The following is a 17,442-nucleotide window of genomic DNA, read 5'->3' on the forward strand; positions in this document are numbered from 1 at the left end:
ACTTGATCCCAGGACCCCAGGATCATGACCTGCGCTGAAGGCAGACGTTTAACTGACTGAGCCACCCAGGCACCCACCACTGGAATTTTCACAGGGACTGCACTGAGTCTATAGATGGCTTTGGGAAGCATGGACAGTTTAACAATATTGAGTATTCCAATCCATGAGCCTGAGATATCTTTCCATTTATTTGTGTCTTCAGTTTGTTTCATCAATGTCTTACAGTTTTCAGTGTATAGATTTTTCACTTCTTTGGTTAACTTTATTCCTAAGTATTTTAGTGTTTTTGATGCCATCATAAACGGGATTGTTTTCTTATTTTCTTTTTCAAGTATTTTGAACATTAGCATACAGAAATGCAACAATTTTTGTATATTGATTTTATATCGTTGCAGTTTTACTGAATTTATTAGTTCCAGTAGTTTTTATTAGTTCAACTCCCTGTTGAGTATGATGTTTGCTGTGGGTTTATTCTCTGGTTTCTTAAAATGCAAATTTAAACAGTTTTTAAAAATATATAAGCATTTTTTTCTGATATAAGCATTTAAAACTGTAAATTTTCCTGTAACTACTGCTTTAGCTGTACCCCACAAATTTTTATGTCATATTTTTATTATTTTTATATTAGAAGTATTTGCTATTTTCCCTTGAACTTTCTCTTTTTACTTAGGAGTTACTTACAAGTAGAATATTTAATTCCTAAATATTTGAATGTCTTCAGGATCTTATTGTTTTGCTTTCTAATTAAATTCTGTTGTGTTCAGAGACATTCTATGTATGATTTCAATCTCTTAAAATTTATTGACATTGCCATCAGATGGTCTATTTCGACAAACAAATCATGTGCATGTGCAAGGAATATGTATTCTATAGTTTTGGGGCTTAGCGTTCAAAAATATCAGTTGGATCTGGGCACCTGGATGACTCAGTTGGTTAAGCTTCTGACTTCAACTCGGGTCATGATCTCACGGTCCCTCTGTCCCTCCTCTCTCTCTCTCTCAAATAAATAAAATCTTTAAAAAATTTATCAATTGAATCATCATAATTGACAGTGTTTTTCAGATTCTCTATATTTGTACTGATTTTTTTCTTCTCAGTTACTGGTAGAGAGGTGTTAAAATCTATAGCTATGACTGTTGATTTGTATATGGCTTCCTTTAGTTGTCTCAGTGTTTGCTTTAAGTATTTTTTTTAATTTATTTTTATTATTATTATTTTTAAAGATTTTATTTATTTATTTGACAGAGAGAGAGATAGCGAGAGCAGGAACACAAGCAGGGGGAGTGGGAGAGCGAGAAGCAGGCTTCCTGCCGAGCAGGGAGCCCGATGTGGGACTTGATCCCAGGACCCTGGGATCATGACCTGAGCCGAAGGCAGACGCTTAACGACTGCGCCACCCAGGTGCCCTGCTTTAAGTATTTTAAAGTTCTGTTATGAAGGACTTATTAATGAATGTATATTAGGATTGTTGCATTCTTCTGCTGAATTGACCTTTTTATCATTATCAAACATTCCTCTCTCTCTCTCTGGTAATACTCCTTGTCTTGAAATCTATTTTGTCTAATGTTAATACAGCCACTTCAACTCTCTATGGTCAATAGCTGCATGGCATATCTTTTTCACCCTTTTGCTTTTAATCTATTGGTGATTTTATATTTTAAGTATAATTCTTAAAGATAGCATACTGTTAGGCATTTTTTAAAAAAGATTTTATTTACTTATTTAACAGAGAGAGAGAGAGCATAAGCTGGGGGAGCGGCAGGGAGAGGGAGAAGCAGACTCCCTGCTGAACAGAGAACCTGATGCAGGACTGGATCCCAGGACCCCGGGATCATGACCTGTGCCAAAGGCAGATGCTTAACAGACTGAGCCACCCGGACGCACCAGACATTTCTTTTTTTTTTTTAATCCAGTCTGATAATCTCTACTTTTTCAGTATTGTGCTTAGTTCATTGACATTTAATATAATGAAAACAGGACCAGACTTGAGTCTACCATCTTGCTGTTTATTTTCTATTTATCCCATGGTTTTTGTTCCCGTCCTTTATTTCCCATCATCTTTTCACTTAATTATTTGCTAGAATTTCAAAATTAACTTCTCTGTTGGCTTTTTAGGTATGCGCCTCTCAGCATTTTTTAAAAAGTAGGTCCTGGTGTGCCTGGATGGCTCAGTCGGTTAAGCGTCAGACTCTTGATTTTGGCTCAGGTCATGATCTCAGGGTTGTGAGATCCAGCCCTGCCTCAGGCTCTGCCCTCAGCAAGGAGTCTGTTTCTCCCTCTCCCTCTGCCCCTCCCCGCCCCACTCTCTCTCTCTAAAAAAAAAAAAGTAGGTCCTTCTACTAGTTCTCAAAGTATAGCCCCACACTAGCAGCATCATCACTTGTAATCTTTTTTTTTTTTAAGATTTTATTTATTTATTTGACAAAGAGACAGTGAGAGCAGGAACACAATCAGGGGGAGTGGGAGGGGGGAGAAGCAGGCTTCCCGCAGAGGAGGGACCCTGGGATCATGACCTGAGCTAAAGGCAGATGCTTAACCACTAAATGAAGGCAGACGCTTAATGACTGAGCCACCCAGGCGCCCTAACATCACTTGGAATCTTGTTAAAATGCAAATTCTTAGGCCCTACCCCTGACCTTCTGAATCAGAACTCGGAGGGTGGAAGGGCAATTTGTTTCATCCAGAACCTCCAGGTAATTCTGATGCACCCGGAAGGTTTTGAACCTCAATACTCTACAGATCAGAATACCCAAGCTTTACTTACTACAATCTACTCATAGTCAACATCGTATGCTCTCATAACAAATTCAAGAAGCTTGCAACATGATTGTTCCATTTTACACATATTTGCCATTTTCTTTTTTTTTTTTTTAAGATTTTATTTATTTATTTGACAGAGAGAGACACAGCGAGAGAGAGAACACAAGCAGAGGGAGTGGGAGAGGGAGAAGCAGGCTTCCCGCGGAGCAGGGAGCCCGATGCGGGGCTCGATCCCAGGCCCCGGGACCATGACACGAGCCGAAGGCAGATGCCCAACGACTGAGCCACCCAGGCGCCCCCATATTTGCCATTTTCTATAAAAAGTTCATTATTGGGGCGCCTGGTGGCTCAGTCAGTTAAGCATCTGCCTTCAGCTCAGTTCATAATCCCAGGGCCCTGGGATCGAGTCCCGCATTGGGCTCCTTGCTTAGCAGAGAGCCTGCTTCTCCCTCTCCCTCTGCTGCTCATGCTCACTCTCTGTCAAATAAATAAATAAAATCTCTAAAAAAAAAAAATTTTTTTTCTTTTCAGATACTGTACTTTTTACTTCTAAATTTGTTAGACCTAAATAATTCCTCTTTATCTCTCAGATTTCCCCACTCATTATGACGACACTTACATTAAGTTTATAACAAACATTTTGAAGCCACTGCTAATTCCAGTATCTAAGCCATCTCAGCTAATTCTACTGATGGCTTTTTCTTTTGACTACAGAACCGGTCTTCATGTTTCTTCATAGGTTTAGTAATTTTGTATTGCATACTGGACAGTATGGTAAACAAAAAATTATTGGCAGACTTTTTTTGGCCCTGCCCTGCTTCCTCTTATTAGTCTGTTTCAGTTATGAACCATCTTTCCTCCTTAATGAAGTCTTTGAATTTCATATAATTTTCATGTGTCACAAAATATTATTACTGGGATTTTTTTCAGCCATTTAAAGATGTAAAACTCAGGGTGCCTCGGTGGCTCAGTTGGTTAAGCGTCTGCCTTCGGCTCAGGTCATGATCTCAGGGTCCTGGGATCGAGGCCCGAGTTGGGCTCCCTGCTCGCAGGGAACCTGCTTCTCCCTCTCCTCCCTGCTCGTGCTCTCTCTCTAAATAAATAAATAAAATCTTTAAAATAAAAATTAAAATGTAAAAATCATTCTTTTTTTTTAAAGATTTTATTTATTTATTTGAGAGAGTGTGTGTGTGCATGAGCAGGGGGAGGGGCAGAGGGAGAGGGAGAAGCAGGCTCCCCACTGAGCAGGGAGCCCAATGTGAGGCTCAATCTCAGGACCCTGAGAGCATGACCTGAGCCAAAGGCAGACGCTTAACCGACTGAGCCACCCAGGCGCCCCAAACTTTTCTCATATTTTTTTTTTAAAGATTTTATTTATTTATTTGAGAGAGCACGAGAGAGAGAGAGCGCAACAAGCCAGGTAAGGGGCAGAGGAAGAAGCAGGCTCTCCACCGAGTGGGGAGCCAGACGCAGGGCTCGATCCTGGGACTCCAGGATCATGACCTGAGCCAAAGGCAGATGCTTAACCTACTGAGCCACCCAGGCACCCCCTTTTCTCATATCTTGATACATCCTGTCCAACCTATTCTCCATTGTAACAAGAATAACCTACTTATAGACCCTCCATAAAACTGCCAGTTCTTAAAATTCTGAAACAATTAACTTTTATGTCACTCTATGCATTCCAAACTTCTCTGATTTGTAGTGGTACTGCAGACTTTATATCTGTACTTATTTATATGGTGTTTTAGAACTAATGTATTTTTTCAAGACTACAATCTCTCCCTCACTTCATCTCCAATCTCACCCGCAGACTAATTTTGTTGAGAGAGAGATCATCTATAACTCTGTACATGGTTAAGTTGTCATGGTAAGTTATGACCAAATCAATTCTTCTCTTTTCTACCTGCATTTTATACGCATGATACAGTCTCCTCTCTCTAATCTACCTTTCCATTTAATTACCCATTTTTTATAATATAATGGAAACGTACCACTTTTATAACCAGAAAAAGTGATATTAATATGTAACTCAAGGTTACCTTTCCTCCAGAAAATATTCTTCGATAAATCCATTTTTTTAATCCAACCATTTTTTAATCCCTTCCAATAGTTACTAATTTACCTACTCACTTAACACCTTGTTATTTCCTGTGTTATATAAATTGTAATTTTAGTTTACCAAGTTATTAAGGATTAATTTAAACTTGAGGTTTTGGTGGTACTTTCCTTCCATGTCATAACTGAACAGAACACACAGACTCACATCTACGAGTTGACAGAATTTACACCCTTAAAATAAAATTCTGAGCAAACTACCTACTATTCAGTCATTAGAAATGGACTATCCCAAACCCAAAGAGCACAAAAACAATGGTACTTGTGAACTAACCATTTAAGATTGGTTAGGAAGGAAAATAAATGATGTGAAAGCAAAAGACAGAACAATTTAAAATTTTAGAAATTTAAACAATGTCTAGCTATGCTTATTCCAGTGAATTTTAAATTTCATCTTTGTGGCAGTTTGCTTTAGTTTATGTTGTAGCAGACATTGCTTTGAACCACCACACTTTTTCCCAAGTAGTTTAAAAACCAAATGCCACAGAAGAAGAAATAATAACTTCTGTAGTACATTGCTATAGAACTAGAGTTTAAGCTTTTAAAATTTAAAAGCCATTTGTCTAGTGGTTACCTAGTAGTTATCTTGGTGAAAAATTATAAAGCAAAATGAATGAGCTTATGTTCACTTACTTACCTGTAACTTTGGTTCCAATAACCAGGGGCAAAGGAATTTCATCTGGGAGATCTTTGAACTGGGAAACGTCTGCAACTTTCCTTTGTTGTAAGAGCCTTATTTTCTGTCGTTTCTGTTTTAATGCTGATCTCTCTTCCTCAAAAAATGCAGAAGAACATCTAGAATAAATTATAAAAATCATATAAACTGATAACTATCCTATACAAAAACTTGAAATCATGGGGCCCCTAGGTGGCACAGTCGGTTGAGCATCTGACTTTTAGTTTCGGCTCAGGTCATGATCTCAGGGTCGTGAGATCAAGGCCCAGGTCGCGCTTAAGCTCAGCGAGGAGTCTGCTAAAGTTTCTCTCTCCCTCTCCCTCTGCCCTATCCGATGCTCACACTCTCTCTCTCAAGTGAATAAATCTTTTTTCTTTTTTTTTTTTAAAGATTTTATTTATTTATTTGAGAGAGAGAGAATGAGAGACAGAGAGCACGAGAGGGAAGAGGGTCAGAAGGAGAAGCAGACCCCCCGCCGAGCAGGGAGCCCAATGTGGGACTCGATCCCGGGACTCCAGGATCATGACCTGAGCCGAAGGCAGTCACTTAACCAACTGAGCCACCCAGGCGCCCCTCAAGTGAATAAATCTTTAAAATCAAAACAAACAGGGGTGCCTGGGTGGCTCAGTCGGTTGAGCGTCTGCCTTTGGCTCAGGTCGTGATCCTGGAGTCCCAGGATTGAGCCCCACGTCTGGCTCCCTGCTCAGTGGGGAGTCTGCTTCTCTCTCTCCCCCGGCTCATGCTCTCTCTCTCAAATAAATAAATAAAACATTTTTAAAAAATAAATTTAAAAAAAACCTTGAAATCAGACCATCTATCTCATCATTCCCTCTTTTCCTCTTTCTCTTGAATAATGTATTTGAGTTCTTAGAAATAATAATTGTTTCTCTTCAAAGTAAATTATATCTTTTTAAAAATAGGGCTTTGCAAGACTTAAAGGGTTATAAGCAAGTCTACATTATCCTTCCCTACAAAGCAGGAGGATTTGTTCACCATCCTTTGACAACACTGCATCTGGATGCCAGGTCTCCTCCTGGGAAAAAGTTCAACTATAATATTCTATTTAGAAGAACATGATATTTTCCCTATGACCCAGAGAGCACGCCAATATAGAACTAAAGACAAGGCTTACCACTGTGTAAATGTTTAATCATACTTCCTGCCTTAAAGCATAAATACTGAATTTACCCTTATCTTTAGGGCCTATCTTACTTCTATTTTCAAATACTGGGATGAACCAAAGTAACTTAAACATAGCTTTCATGCCATAAAATATATATCCATAAAACCACCATCACAGACAAGATAATGAACATCTGAAGACATCAATCACTCCCCAGAGTTTCCTTGTGGCACTCGATTATCCCTCCTTTGCATCCCTCCCACTTCTGTACCCCCACTTCTCAAGCGATCACTAAGTTGCTTTCTGTCATTATAGTTTCTATCTTCTAAAATTTTATATAAACGAGATCATCTAGTATGAATTCTTCTGTCAGGCTTCTTTCACTCAGCATAATTATGCCAAGATTAATCCATGTTGTTACATGTATCAATGGTTCTTTTTTTTTTTTTTTAAGATTTTATTTATTTATTTGAGAGAGAGAGACAGAGATAGTGACAGAGGATTGAGGCCCACGTCTGGCTCCCTGCTCAGTGGGGCGTCTGCTTCTCTCTTTCCCTCTGCTCCTCCCCTGCTCATGCTCTCTCTCTCAAATAAACATTAAAAAAAAAAAAAACTTGAAATCAGACCATCCATCTCACCGTTCCCTCTTTTCCTCTTTCTCTTGAATAATGTATTTAAGAATGAGATAGTGAGACAGTGAGAGAGAGCACAAGTGGGAAGGAGAGGGGGAAGCAGACTCCCCACTAAACAGGGAGCCCAATGCAGGACTCAACTCCAGGACCCTGGGATCATGACCTGAGCTGAAGGCAGATGCTTAACCGACTGAGCCACCAGGCGTCCCTCAATGGATCATTCTTTTTATTGGAGAACGGTATCCTTTTCTTTGAATGTGTTGTAATTTGTTTATCCATTCACCTATTGGTGGACATTTGCACTGTTTCCAGTTTGGGGTTATTACAACAAAGTTGATACGAACATTTCTGTATAGAAATGTTTTCGTATAATCTATGCTTTAATTTCTCTTCACTAAATACTTAGGAATAGAATGGCTGGGTCATATGATCAGTGTATGTTTAACCTTTTAAGAAACCAAAGAAGCCAAATATTACCAAAGAAGATATACAGATGACAAATAAGCCACTTTGATGCTCCCCATCATATGTCATCAGGGAAATGCAAATTGAGACACTACTAACATCTATTAGAATGACCAAAATCTAGAACACAGACAACACCAAATGCTGGCAAGATGTGGAACAACAGAAACTCTCGTTCATTCTGGTGGGAATGTAAAAATGGCATGGACGCTTTGGAAGATAGTTTGGTGGTTTCTTATAAAACTAAACAAGTCTTATCATACAATCCAGCAACCACACTCCTTGGTATTTACCCAGATGAGCTGAAAACTTATGTCCACACCAAAACCTTAACATGGATGTTTACATCAGTTTTACTCATAATTGCCAAAACTTGGAAGCAACCAAGATGTCCCTTAGTAAGTGAAAGGATAAAAAAAATAGTAGTATATTCAGACAATGGAATATTATTCAGCATTAAAAGGATGAACTATTGAACCATGAAAAGATACAGGGGAACCTGAAATGCATATTACTAAGTGAAAGAAGCCAATCTGAAAAGGCTACATATGGTATGATTCCAACATATGACATTCTGGAAAATGCAAAACTCTGGAGACAGTAAAAAGATCAGCAGTTGCCACGAATTGAGGCCATGAGGAGAGGAAGGAATAAGTGGAGCGCAAAAGATTACTAGAGCAGTAAAAATACTGTGTATGACATTATAATGATAAATATATGTCATTACACATTTTTCAAAACCCACAGAGTAAACCCTAATGTAAACTATGGACTTGGGGGATTATGATGTGTTGATATAGACTCACCACAATGTATCGCTATCTTAACGAGATATTGTTACGGGGAACACTGTGTATCTGTTGGGGGAGGGAGTATATGGGAAATCTATCTTCCTCTCAATTTTGCTCTAAACCTAAAATTCTCTAAAAAAAAAAAAAAAAAAAGTCTTAAAAAAAAAGAGAGCAAGAAATCATCAGTTTTCCAAAGCAGTTACACCATTTTATAATTCCCCTCAGCAGCACATAGGATTCCAAGTTTCCCCATAGCCTCACCAATACTTGGTATGCTTAATCTTGTAAATTCTAGACACTATGGGTTCATTTGCATTTTTCTATTGACTAATATGTTGAATATCTTCTCTAGTATTTCTTTGACATCCTTGTATCTTTGGTGAAGCATCTATTGAAATCATCTAGCAATTTATTAATTGGGTTTTTTTTTTGCATTTTTTTCATTGACATGAAAATGACATACAGTGTTATATTAGTTTCAGGTGTACAACATAATGAGCTGACAATTGTATACACTATTCAATGTTGACCACAATAAGTGCAGTCAACACCTGTCACCACGTTACTACAATATCATTGACTATATTCCCTATTCTGTACTTTTTTTTTTTCATCTCCATGACTTGTTCTTTTTATAACTAGAAATCTGTACCTCTTAATTCACTATACTTATTTCACCCACCTCCCCTCTGGTAACCACCAGTTTGTTCTCTGTATTTAAGAGTTTTTTTGGGTTTTTGTCCTTTTTTTTTTTTTTTTTTAAAGATTTTATCTACCTATTTGACAGAGAGAGAGTGAGAGAGCACAAGCAGGGGGAACAGCAGAGGGAGAGGGAGAAGCAGGCTCCCCGTTGAGCAGGGAGCCCGATGCGGGGCTTGATCCCAGGACCCCAGGATCTGAGTCGAAGGCAGACGCTCAACCAACTGAGCCACCCATGTGCCTCTTTTTTTTCTTTTTTCAGTTTCCATACATGAGTGAATCATATGGTATTTGTCTTTCTTTGTCTGATTGATTTCACTTAGCATAATATGCTCGAGGTCCATCCATGTTGTTGCAAATGGCAAGATTTCACTCTTTTTTATGGCTGAGTAGTATTCCATTGTGTGTGTGTGTGCATGTGCGTGTGTGCAAGTGTTCTTATAAATGAGGGAAATATTAAAAACATCATCAGCAACATCATCTTTTAATAGAGAAATAAAATATTACCAGTTCAATTAAAAGTTCTCCTTGCATTTCATCACTGTCTACAGAAATCATTAAAATTAAATTCTGTTTCTACTTGCCCAAGTCACTATATTTCCATGCCTTTCCTGGATATTCCCACCATCTAAATTGAAAAATTTTTGTATATGCTTTTACTAGGCAGAGACATAATATGAAAATAATCTAACAGATTTCAAAACTTCACTCAAGAGTAATATAAGGTTTTCCAATGTGTTAGAAAGCAAGATAACACTGCAAAAGGAAAAGTCATTTCACATGAAAAGTAATTTTCAGAAAACAACACATTGGATAGATTCACTTGATTTTTCCTTCTGGGGTTTTGTTTTTCTGAGATAGCATGTGTTTTTATTTTATTGAAGTATAATAGACATATAACACACTTTGTAACCCTCAGGTGTACAACAGTGTGATTCAATATTTGTATATATTGTGAAATGACTACCACACTAAGTCTAGTTAACATCTGACACCATATATAGATAAAACATTTTTTTCCTTGGGATGAGAACTTTTAAGATCCACTGTCAGCAACTATAGTATTATTAACTATAGTCATTACACTATCCGCAACACGCCAGGACTTACTTTATAAATGCAAGTTTGTACCTTTTGATGCCCTTCACCCATTTCACCTACCCCCTTATCCCATTTTTATATAAAGTAAAATACGCACTTCTAAGAAGGCTTTTGCAGTACTAAACGGCTTTTTAAAAGATAATAACTTTTAGGGATTAAAAGTTATCCCTAACTTTTTAATGAAGCTCCTGAGAGCTTCATTAAATACAGCTGATTCCTGAAAAACATGGATATGACCACCCACATCCACTTGTACATGTTTTTTTTTTTGACAAATGCAGTACGGTACTGTAAACATATCTTCCATTCCTTATGATTTTCTCAATACCATTTTCTATTCTCTAGCTTACTTTATTGTAAGAACATAGTATATAATACACATGACATACAAAATATGTGTTATTGATGGTTTCTGTTATCAGTAAGGCTTCCAGTCAATAGTAAACTACTAGTAGTTAGGTTTTGGGGGTGTCAAAAGTTATATGTAGATTTTTCTGCAGGGTTGGTGTCCCTAACCCCCATGTTGTTAAAGGATCAGCTATATTTTCTAGTGCATTCTTAAATATTTTTTGGAACATAGTGGGGCATAGAGAATGTAAGAAAATTATACGCAAAGCCTGTAATTTGAACAAAAATGGAACTGTACATTTAATTGTAAGATGCATAGGTATAAAAAGGACCTACATTAACGCTAGTTAACCAGATATATTTAACATATAACTATTCTGAAAAGTTATCTTTCAGGACTAGTCTTTGTGAAGATGAAAAAGAATCAATGTGGTAATTATACAATTAACTGACTGATTTTATTTTAAATAAAAATATTATTTTTACCTCCGTGGTTTTCCCATAAGTCGCCTGATTTTTCCCCATTCTACTCTTGTTAACTTTCTTGTTTTTAAATTAGGAAAGGATTCCTTCAGACATACACAGAAGTCATTATCGCCTTCAAAAAGTGGTCTGTAAAACAGAAATGGTATTTTAATGGTTAAGATACAATGAGTTACTTCAGACGCATAAATTTCAAAATATGCTTTCCAATTTTCAACATTATACTAATCATCAAATGTTCTTTCACTTCTACCCAGAACATATACAAAAGAGGCACAAATTCAAAGTGCTAAAACTAAAAGTGGCATTTGTGAAACAACCAATGTATATAAGTTACTCAAGAAATATTGTCTGTGCTAGAGATTCAAGGAGACACTGATTTTTGTTAAATCTCATGTATGAGTATATCCTAGTATATCCTAGCACTGTCATTGTATCCAGTGAGGATGAACAATGTTAGCTACAATGTATCTTTGTCCCAACACCAAGGAGTCCTCTTTCAGATTAAATCAGTTTTATTTATTTTTATTTTTTTATTTTTAAAGATTTTATTTATTTATTTATTTGAGAGAGAGAGAATGAGAGAGAGAGCACATGAGAGGGGGGAGGGTCAGAGGGAGAAGCAGACACCCTGCCGAGCAGGGAGCCCGATGCAGGACTCGATCCCGGGACTCCAGGATCATGACCTGAGCCGAAGGCAGTCGCTTAACCAACTGAGCTACCCAGGTGCCCTCAGATTAAATCAGTTTTAGAAAACTGGAAGACTCGGGGCGCCTGGGTGGCTCAGCCGGTTAAGCGGCTGCCTTCGGCTCAGATCATGATCTCAGGGTCCTGGGATCGAGTCCCGCGTTGGGGCCCCTGCTCAGCGGGAAGGCTGCTTCCCCCTCTCCCATTCCCCCTGCTTGTGTTCCTGCTCTCACTACCTCTCTCTCTGTCAAATAAATAAATAAAATCTTAAAAAAAAAAAAAAAAAGAAAAAAGAAAATTGGAAGACTCTAGAGCGTTAGGTCATGATCCCAGGGTCCCGGCATCGGGCTCCCTGCTCAGCGGGGAGTCTACTTCTCCAAGTCTACTTCTCCTCTCCCTCTCTCCCTGCTCATGCTATCTCTAAAATAAATAAATAAAAATCTTAAAAAAAATAAAAGAGAAAAACATGTCTCTTTTATTACAAATAAGGGAGCTTTGTTCTAGGGCATCTCCACTCCACGGTCTTTGTAAATTATAATACAGATTATACTTTCATTTGAGTTTTCACAAAAATGTATAACCACTTCTGAAAGGAGGAAGGGGAAAAGCAAACTATGAGGAATGGAAATGGATCAAAGTAGAATGAAGAACAGAAAAAAGAAATCAGGAAAAAAAAGAATCAAAACAGACCTACAGAAAAGAAAATAGCTTATAACGTTTGAAAAACTTAAATTTCTGGCTCAAGTGATATCCACAATGTAAGCCATGATACATACTTATCTATATTTGAGTAGAACCATTCGTATATGCACCATTTATGTGCTTTGGGAAGCTTGAGTAGGTTACGTAATCGAAAACCAATCTTCTGTGAGGCTTTCTTATCTGGTGTAGACATTGTTGCCGTAAATTTCTATACAATAAAAAAATAGAGATTAATTACAGGTCCATCATGCAAAAATGAACATCTATAACATCGAATACATTTGTAAAAAGGTAGATTATGGTTAAGTACTCAAAAAGATTCAGTACCACAAAATTTTTTTGTCATTATTTAACAAAATAAACATTCTGATTATTTCTTACGAAGTTAAAGTCTCCAGTTTCATAAGATATTCTGACAAGGAAAGTGAAAACATTTGCCTCCACCATGTTTGTACTGAGGTCCAATTTCAATTTAGGTATGTAGGAAGAAAACAAGAGACAGAGAAAATGCAAGCAAACAAGCACTAGGCCCAGAAGGTTTCACCAGTGAATTCTGTATCAATCACAGCACCAATGCTATTAAAATGTTTTAATTCAATGAAAAAAAAGAGCTTCACAATTATTTTTATCAAGACAGCATAAGCAGATAAAATCTACCAAAGTATAATAAAAGAAAATCTCAAAAAAACACTCAATTGCATTAATTTTATTTTTTATTTTTTAAAGATTTTGTTTGTTTGAAAGAGAGCGAGAGCGCCCATGAGTGGGGGTAGGGGCAGAGGGAGAGGGAGAAGCAGACTCCCTGCTGAGCAAGGAGCCCAACAAGAGGCTCAATCCCAGGACCCCGAGGTCGTGATCTGAGCTGAAGTCAGACACTTAACCGACTGAACCTCACACCCAGGCCCTGCTGCATGAATTTTAGAAAATGCTTGGAAAGATTCTCCGTGCTCATGGATTGTAAGAATTAATACTGTTAAAAATATCCATACTATCTAGGGGCGCCTGGGTGGCTCAGTCGGTTAAGCGGCTGCCTTCGGCTCAGGTCGTGATCCCAGGGTTCTGGGATCGAGCCCCACGTCAGGCTCCCTGCTCAGTGGAGAGCTTGTTTCTTCCTCTCCCTCTCCCTGCTGTTCTGCCTACTTGTGCTCTCTCTCTGTCAAATAAATAAAATCTTTAAAAAAAAAAAAAAATCCATACTATCTAAAACAATCTAAAATTCAATGCAATCCCTATGAAAATTCCAGTGGCATTTTTCACAGAAGTAGAACAATCCTAAAATTTGTATGGAATCACTAAAGATCCTGAATAGCCAAAGAATGTTGAGAAAGAAGAACAAAGCTGGAGGCATCAAGCTCCCTAATTTCAAACTATATTATAAACTATAGTAATCAAAATAGTATCATATTGGCATAAAAACAGAAACACAGGTCAATAAAACAGAATAGAGAGCCCAGAAATAAATGCATGCATATATGGTCAATTAATTTACAACAAAGGAGGCAAGAATATACAATGGAGAAAGGACAGTCTCTTCAAAAAATGGTGTTGGGTGCCTGAGTAGCTCAGTCAGTTAAGTGACTGCCTTCGGCTCAGGTCATGATCCCGGAGTACCGGGATCGAGTCCCGCATCGGGCTCCCTGCTCAGCAGGGAGTCTGCTTCTCCCTCTGACCCTCCCCCCTTCTTGTGCTCTCTCTCTCTCACTCTCTCTCTCAAATAAATAAAATTAAAAGAAAAAACCTCAGCATTTTTAAAAAAAAATGGTGTTGGGAAAACTGGACAGTCACATACAAAAGAATGAACTGGACCACTATCTTACACCATACATGAAAACTAGCTCAAAATAGATTAAAGACTTGGGGCCCCTGGGTGGATCAGTCACTTAAGCATCCAACTCTTGATTCTGGCTCAGATCATGATCTCAAGGCGTTGAGATCGAGTGCCACATCAGGCTCCATGCTGGGCACAGAGCCTGCTTAAGACAAGATTCTCTCTCTCCCTCTGCTCCTCCCCCTCTCTAAAAAAACATAATAAAAGAATAAATTTTAAAAAATAGATTAAAGACTCAAATGTAAGACCTGAAACCATAAAATTCCTAGGAAAAAATGTAAGTGGTAAGCTCCTAGACACTGGTCTTGGTGATGATGTTTTCGAATTTGACACCAAAAGCAAAGGCATCAAAAAAAGAGAGAAACAATTAACAAGTGGGGCTACATCAAACTAAAAACCTTCTGCACAGCAAAGGAAATCAACAAAATGAAAAGGCAATCTACAGAATAGGTGAAAATATTTGCAAACTATATATTTGATAAAGAGTTAATACCCAAAATATATAAAAACTCATGCAACTGAATGGCAAAAAACTAACCCAATTAAAAAATGGGCAGAGGATCTGAAGAGACATCTTCCCAAAGACCTACAGATAGCCAACAGGTGCATGAAAAGGTGCTCAACATCACTCATCATCAGGGAAATGCAAATTCACAATAGGATTATCACCTCATACCTTTTAGAATGACTAGAATCAAAAAGATAAGAAATAACAAGTGTTGGTGAAAATGTGGAAAAAAGGGAGCCCTATGCACTATTGGTGGGAATGTAAATTGGTGCAGCCACTGTGGACAACAGTATGGAGGTTTTTCAAAAAAATTTTTAAAATAGAACTACCTTATAATTCAATAATTCCACTGCTGGGTATTTATCTGAAGCAAACAAAAACACTAACTTGAAAAGATATCTGCACCCCAAAGTTCATTGAAGTATAATTTATAATAGCCAAGACATGGAAGCAACCTAAGTGTTCATCAATGGACGAATGGATAAAGAAAATGTGGTGTATATATACATATATATACATTCACTCACACACACACACACACACACACACACAGGAATATCATTCAGCTATAAAAAAAGAATGAAATCTTGCCATTTGTGATAACATGGATAGGCCTTGAGGGCATTATGGTAAGTGAAATAAGTCAGAGAAAGTCAAACACCAAATGATCTCACCTAAATGTGAAATCTAAAAAAACTCCCCTGAAAAACAAAACAGACCAAAAAAAAAAAAAAAAAAAACCAAACACAAAAAAATCTCACAAAAAAATAAAAAAAAAAAAAACTCCCCTAAAAAAAAAAACAGACCAAAAAAAAAAAAAAAAAAAACCCATACACAAACCAAACTCATAAATACAGAGAGCAGACTGGTGGTTGCTGGGAAGGGGGGAGTGAAATGGGTTGAAAGGGGTCAAAAGGTACAGACTTACAGTTATAAAATCAGTATGTCGTGGGGATGTAATGTACAGCATGGTGACTATAGTATATATTGTATTGCATATTTAAAAGTTGCTAACAGAATAGATTTTATTTTATTTATTTTATTTATTTTATTTATTTATTTATTTTTAAAGATTTTATTTATTTATTTGAGACAGAGAGAATGAGAGAGAGTGAGCACATGAGAGGGGGGAGGGTCAGAGGGAGAAGCAGGCTCCCTGCCAAGCAGGAAGCCCGATGCGGGACTCGATCCAGGGACTCCAGGATCATGACCTGAGCCGAAGGCAGTCGCTCAACCAACTGAGCCACCCAGGTGCCCTATTTTTTTTTTTTTAAAGAATTCTTTTTAAAAAAGGTTTTTATTTATTTATTTAACAGAGAGAGAGAGCACAAGTAGGCAGAGCGGCAGACAGAGGGAGAGGGAGAAGCAGGCTCTCCGCCAAGCAGGGAGTCCGATGCAGGGCTCGGTCCCAGGACCCTGGGATCACGACCCGAGCCGAAGGCAGCCGCTTAACTGACTGAGCCACCCAGGTGCCCCTAGATTTTATTTTTTATTTTTTATTTTTTTCAGAATAGATTTTAAAAGTTCTTATCACAAGAAAAAAAATTTGTAACTGTGGTGACAGATGCTAACTATATACTTAATGTGGTGATCATTTCACCATGTACACAAATATCAAATCATTAGGTTGTGCACCTGAAACTTATATAATGTTATATGTCAATATTATCTCAATTTTTTAAAAGCTTAAAAAAAGGTACCAGGGCACCTGTGGGGCTCAGTCAGCTAAGCATCTAAGCCTTCGGCTCAGGTCATGATCCTGGAGTCCTGGGATCAAGTCCCACATCAGGCTCCCTGCTCAGTGGGGAGTCTACTTCTCCCTCTGACCCTACCTCCTCTCGTGTACACTCTCTCCCTCTCTCCCTCAAATAAGTAAATAAAATCTTTAAAAAAAAAAAAAAAGGTACCAGATAAACATCATTGGACCATCAAAAGAATACCACCCAATCAAGTGGAATGTGTGTCAAGAATGCAAGGGTGGTCCAGTATTAAAAAACTGTTAATATAGGGGCGCCTGGGTGGCTCAGTCGTTAAGTGTCTGCCTTCGGCTCAGGTCATGATCCCAGGGTCCTGGGATCGAGCTCCGTATCGGGCTCCCTGCTCCGGCGGGGAGTCTGCTTCTCCCTCTCCCTCTGCCTGCTGCTCCCCCTGCTTGTGCTCTCTCTCTGTCAAATAAATAAATAAAATCTTAAAAAAAAAAAGAAAACTATTAATATAGTCTGTCATTATTAATGAATAAAAATCATGTAGTCACCTCTACTGGTGCTAAAGATACTGGATAAAATTCAATATTCATTAACAAAAACTCTCAATAGAATTAGACAGAATCAAAGTACGCAATATACCAAAAGTTAAATGATACAGTTAAAGCAGTGTTTGGGGCAGGGGAGGCAGGAGAGGGGTTAATTTATAAGGTAAATGCCTATATTAGGAAAGGACAAAGATCTCAAATAAATAACCTATTCCTCCACCTTAAGCTTGAAAAAGAAGAGCAAAGAAAACCCAAAGCAAGCAGAAAGAA

The 17,442-nt window shown here is 37.9% G+C and overlaps 1 protein-coding gene across 2 annotated transcripts in view; it reads right to left on the reverse strand.

Annotated features, from left to right (window-relative positions):
- The window catches only part of LIN9 (lin-9 DREAM MuvB core complex component), a 70,850-nt gene that overhangs the window by 36,940 nt on the left and 16,468 nt on the right, over positions 1-17,442 (reverse strand). For both annotated transcript variants that reach the window (XM_035008699.1, XM_035008701.1), the window contains 3 exons: positions 12,660-12,793; positions 11,200-11,325; positions 5,516-5,673 (listed from right to left, as the gene is read on the reverse strand). In XM_035008699.1, the coding sequence (XP_034864590.1) occupies positions 5,516-5,673; positions 11,200-11,325; positions 12,660-12,793 (418 nt within the window). The remainder of the gene's footprint in view (positions 1-5,515; positions 5,674-11,199; positions 11,326-12,659; positions 12,794-17,442) is intronic.

This window comes from Mirounga leonina, unplaced genomic scaffold, assembly GCF_011800145.1.
Source record: "Mirounga leonina isolate KUSES-001 unplaced genomic scaffold, KU_Mleo_1.0 Mir_152, whole genome shotgun sequence".
Lineage (NCBI taxonomy): Eukaryota > Metazoa > Chordata > Mammalia > Carnivora > Phocidae > Mirounga > Mirounga leonina.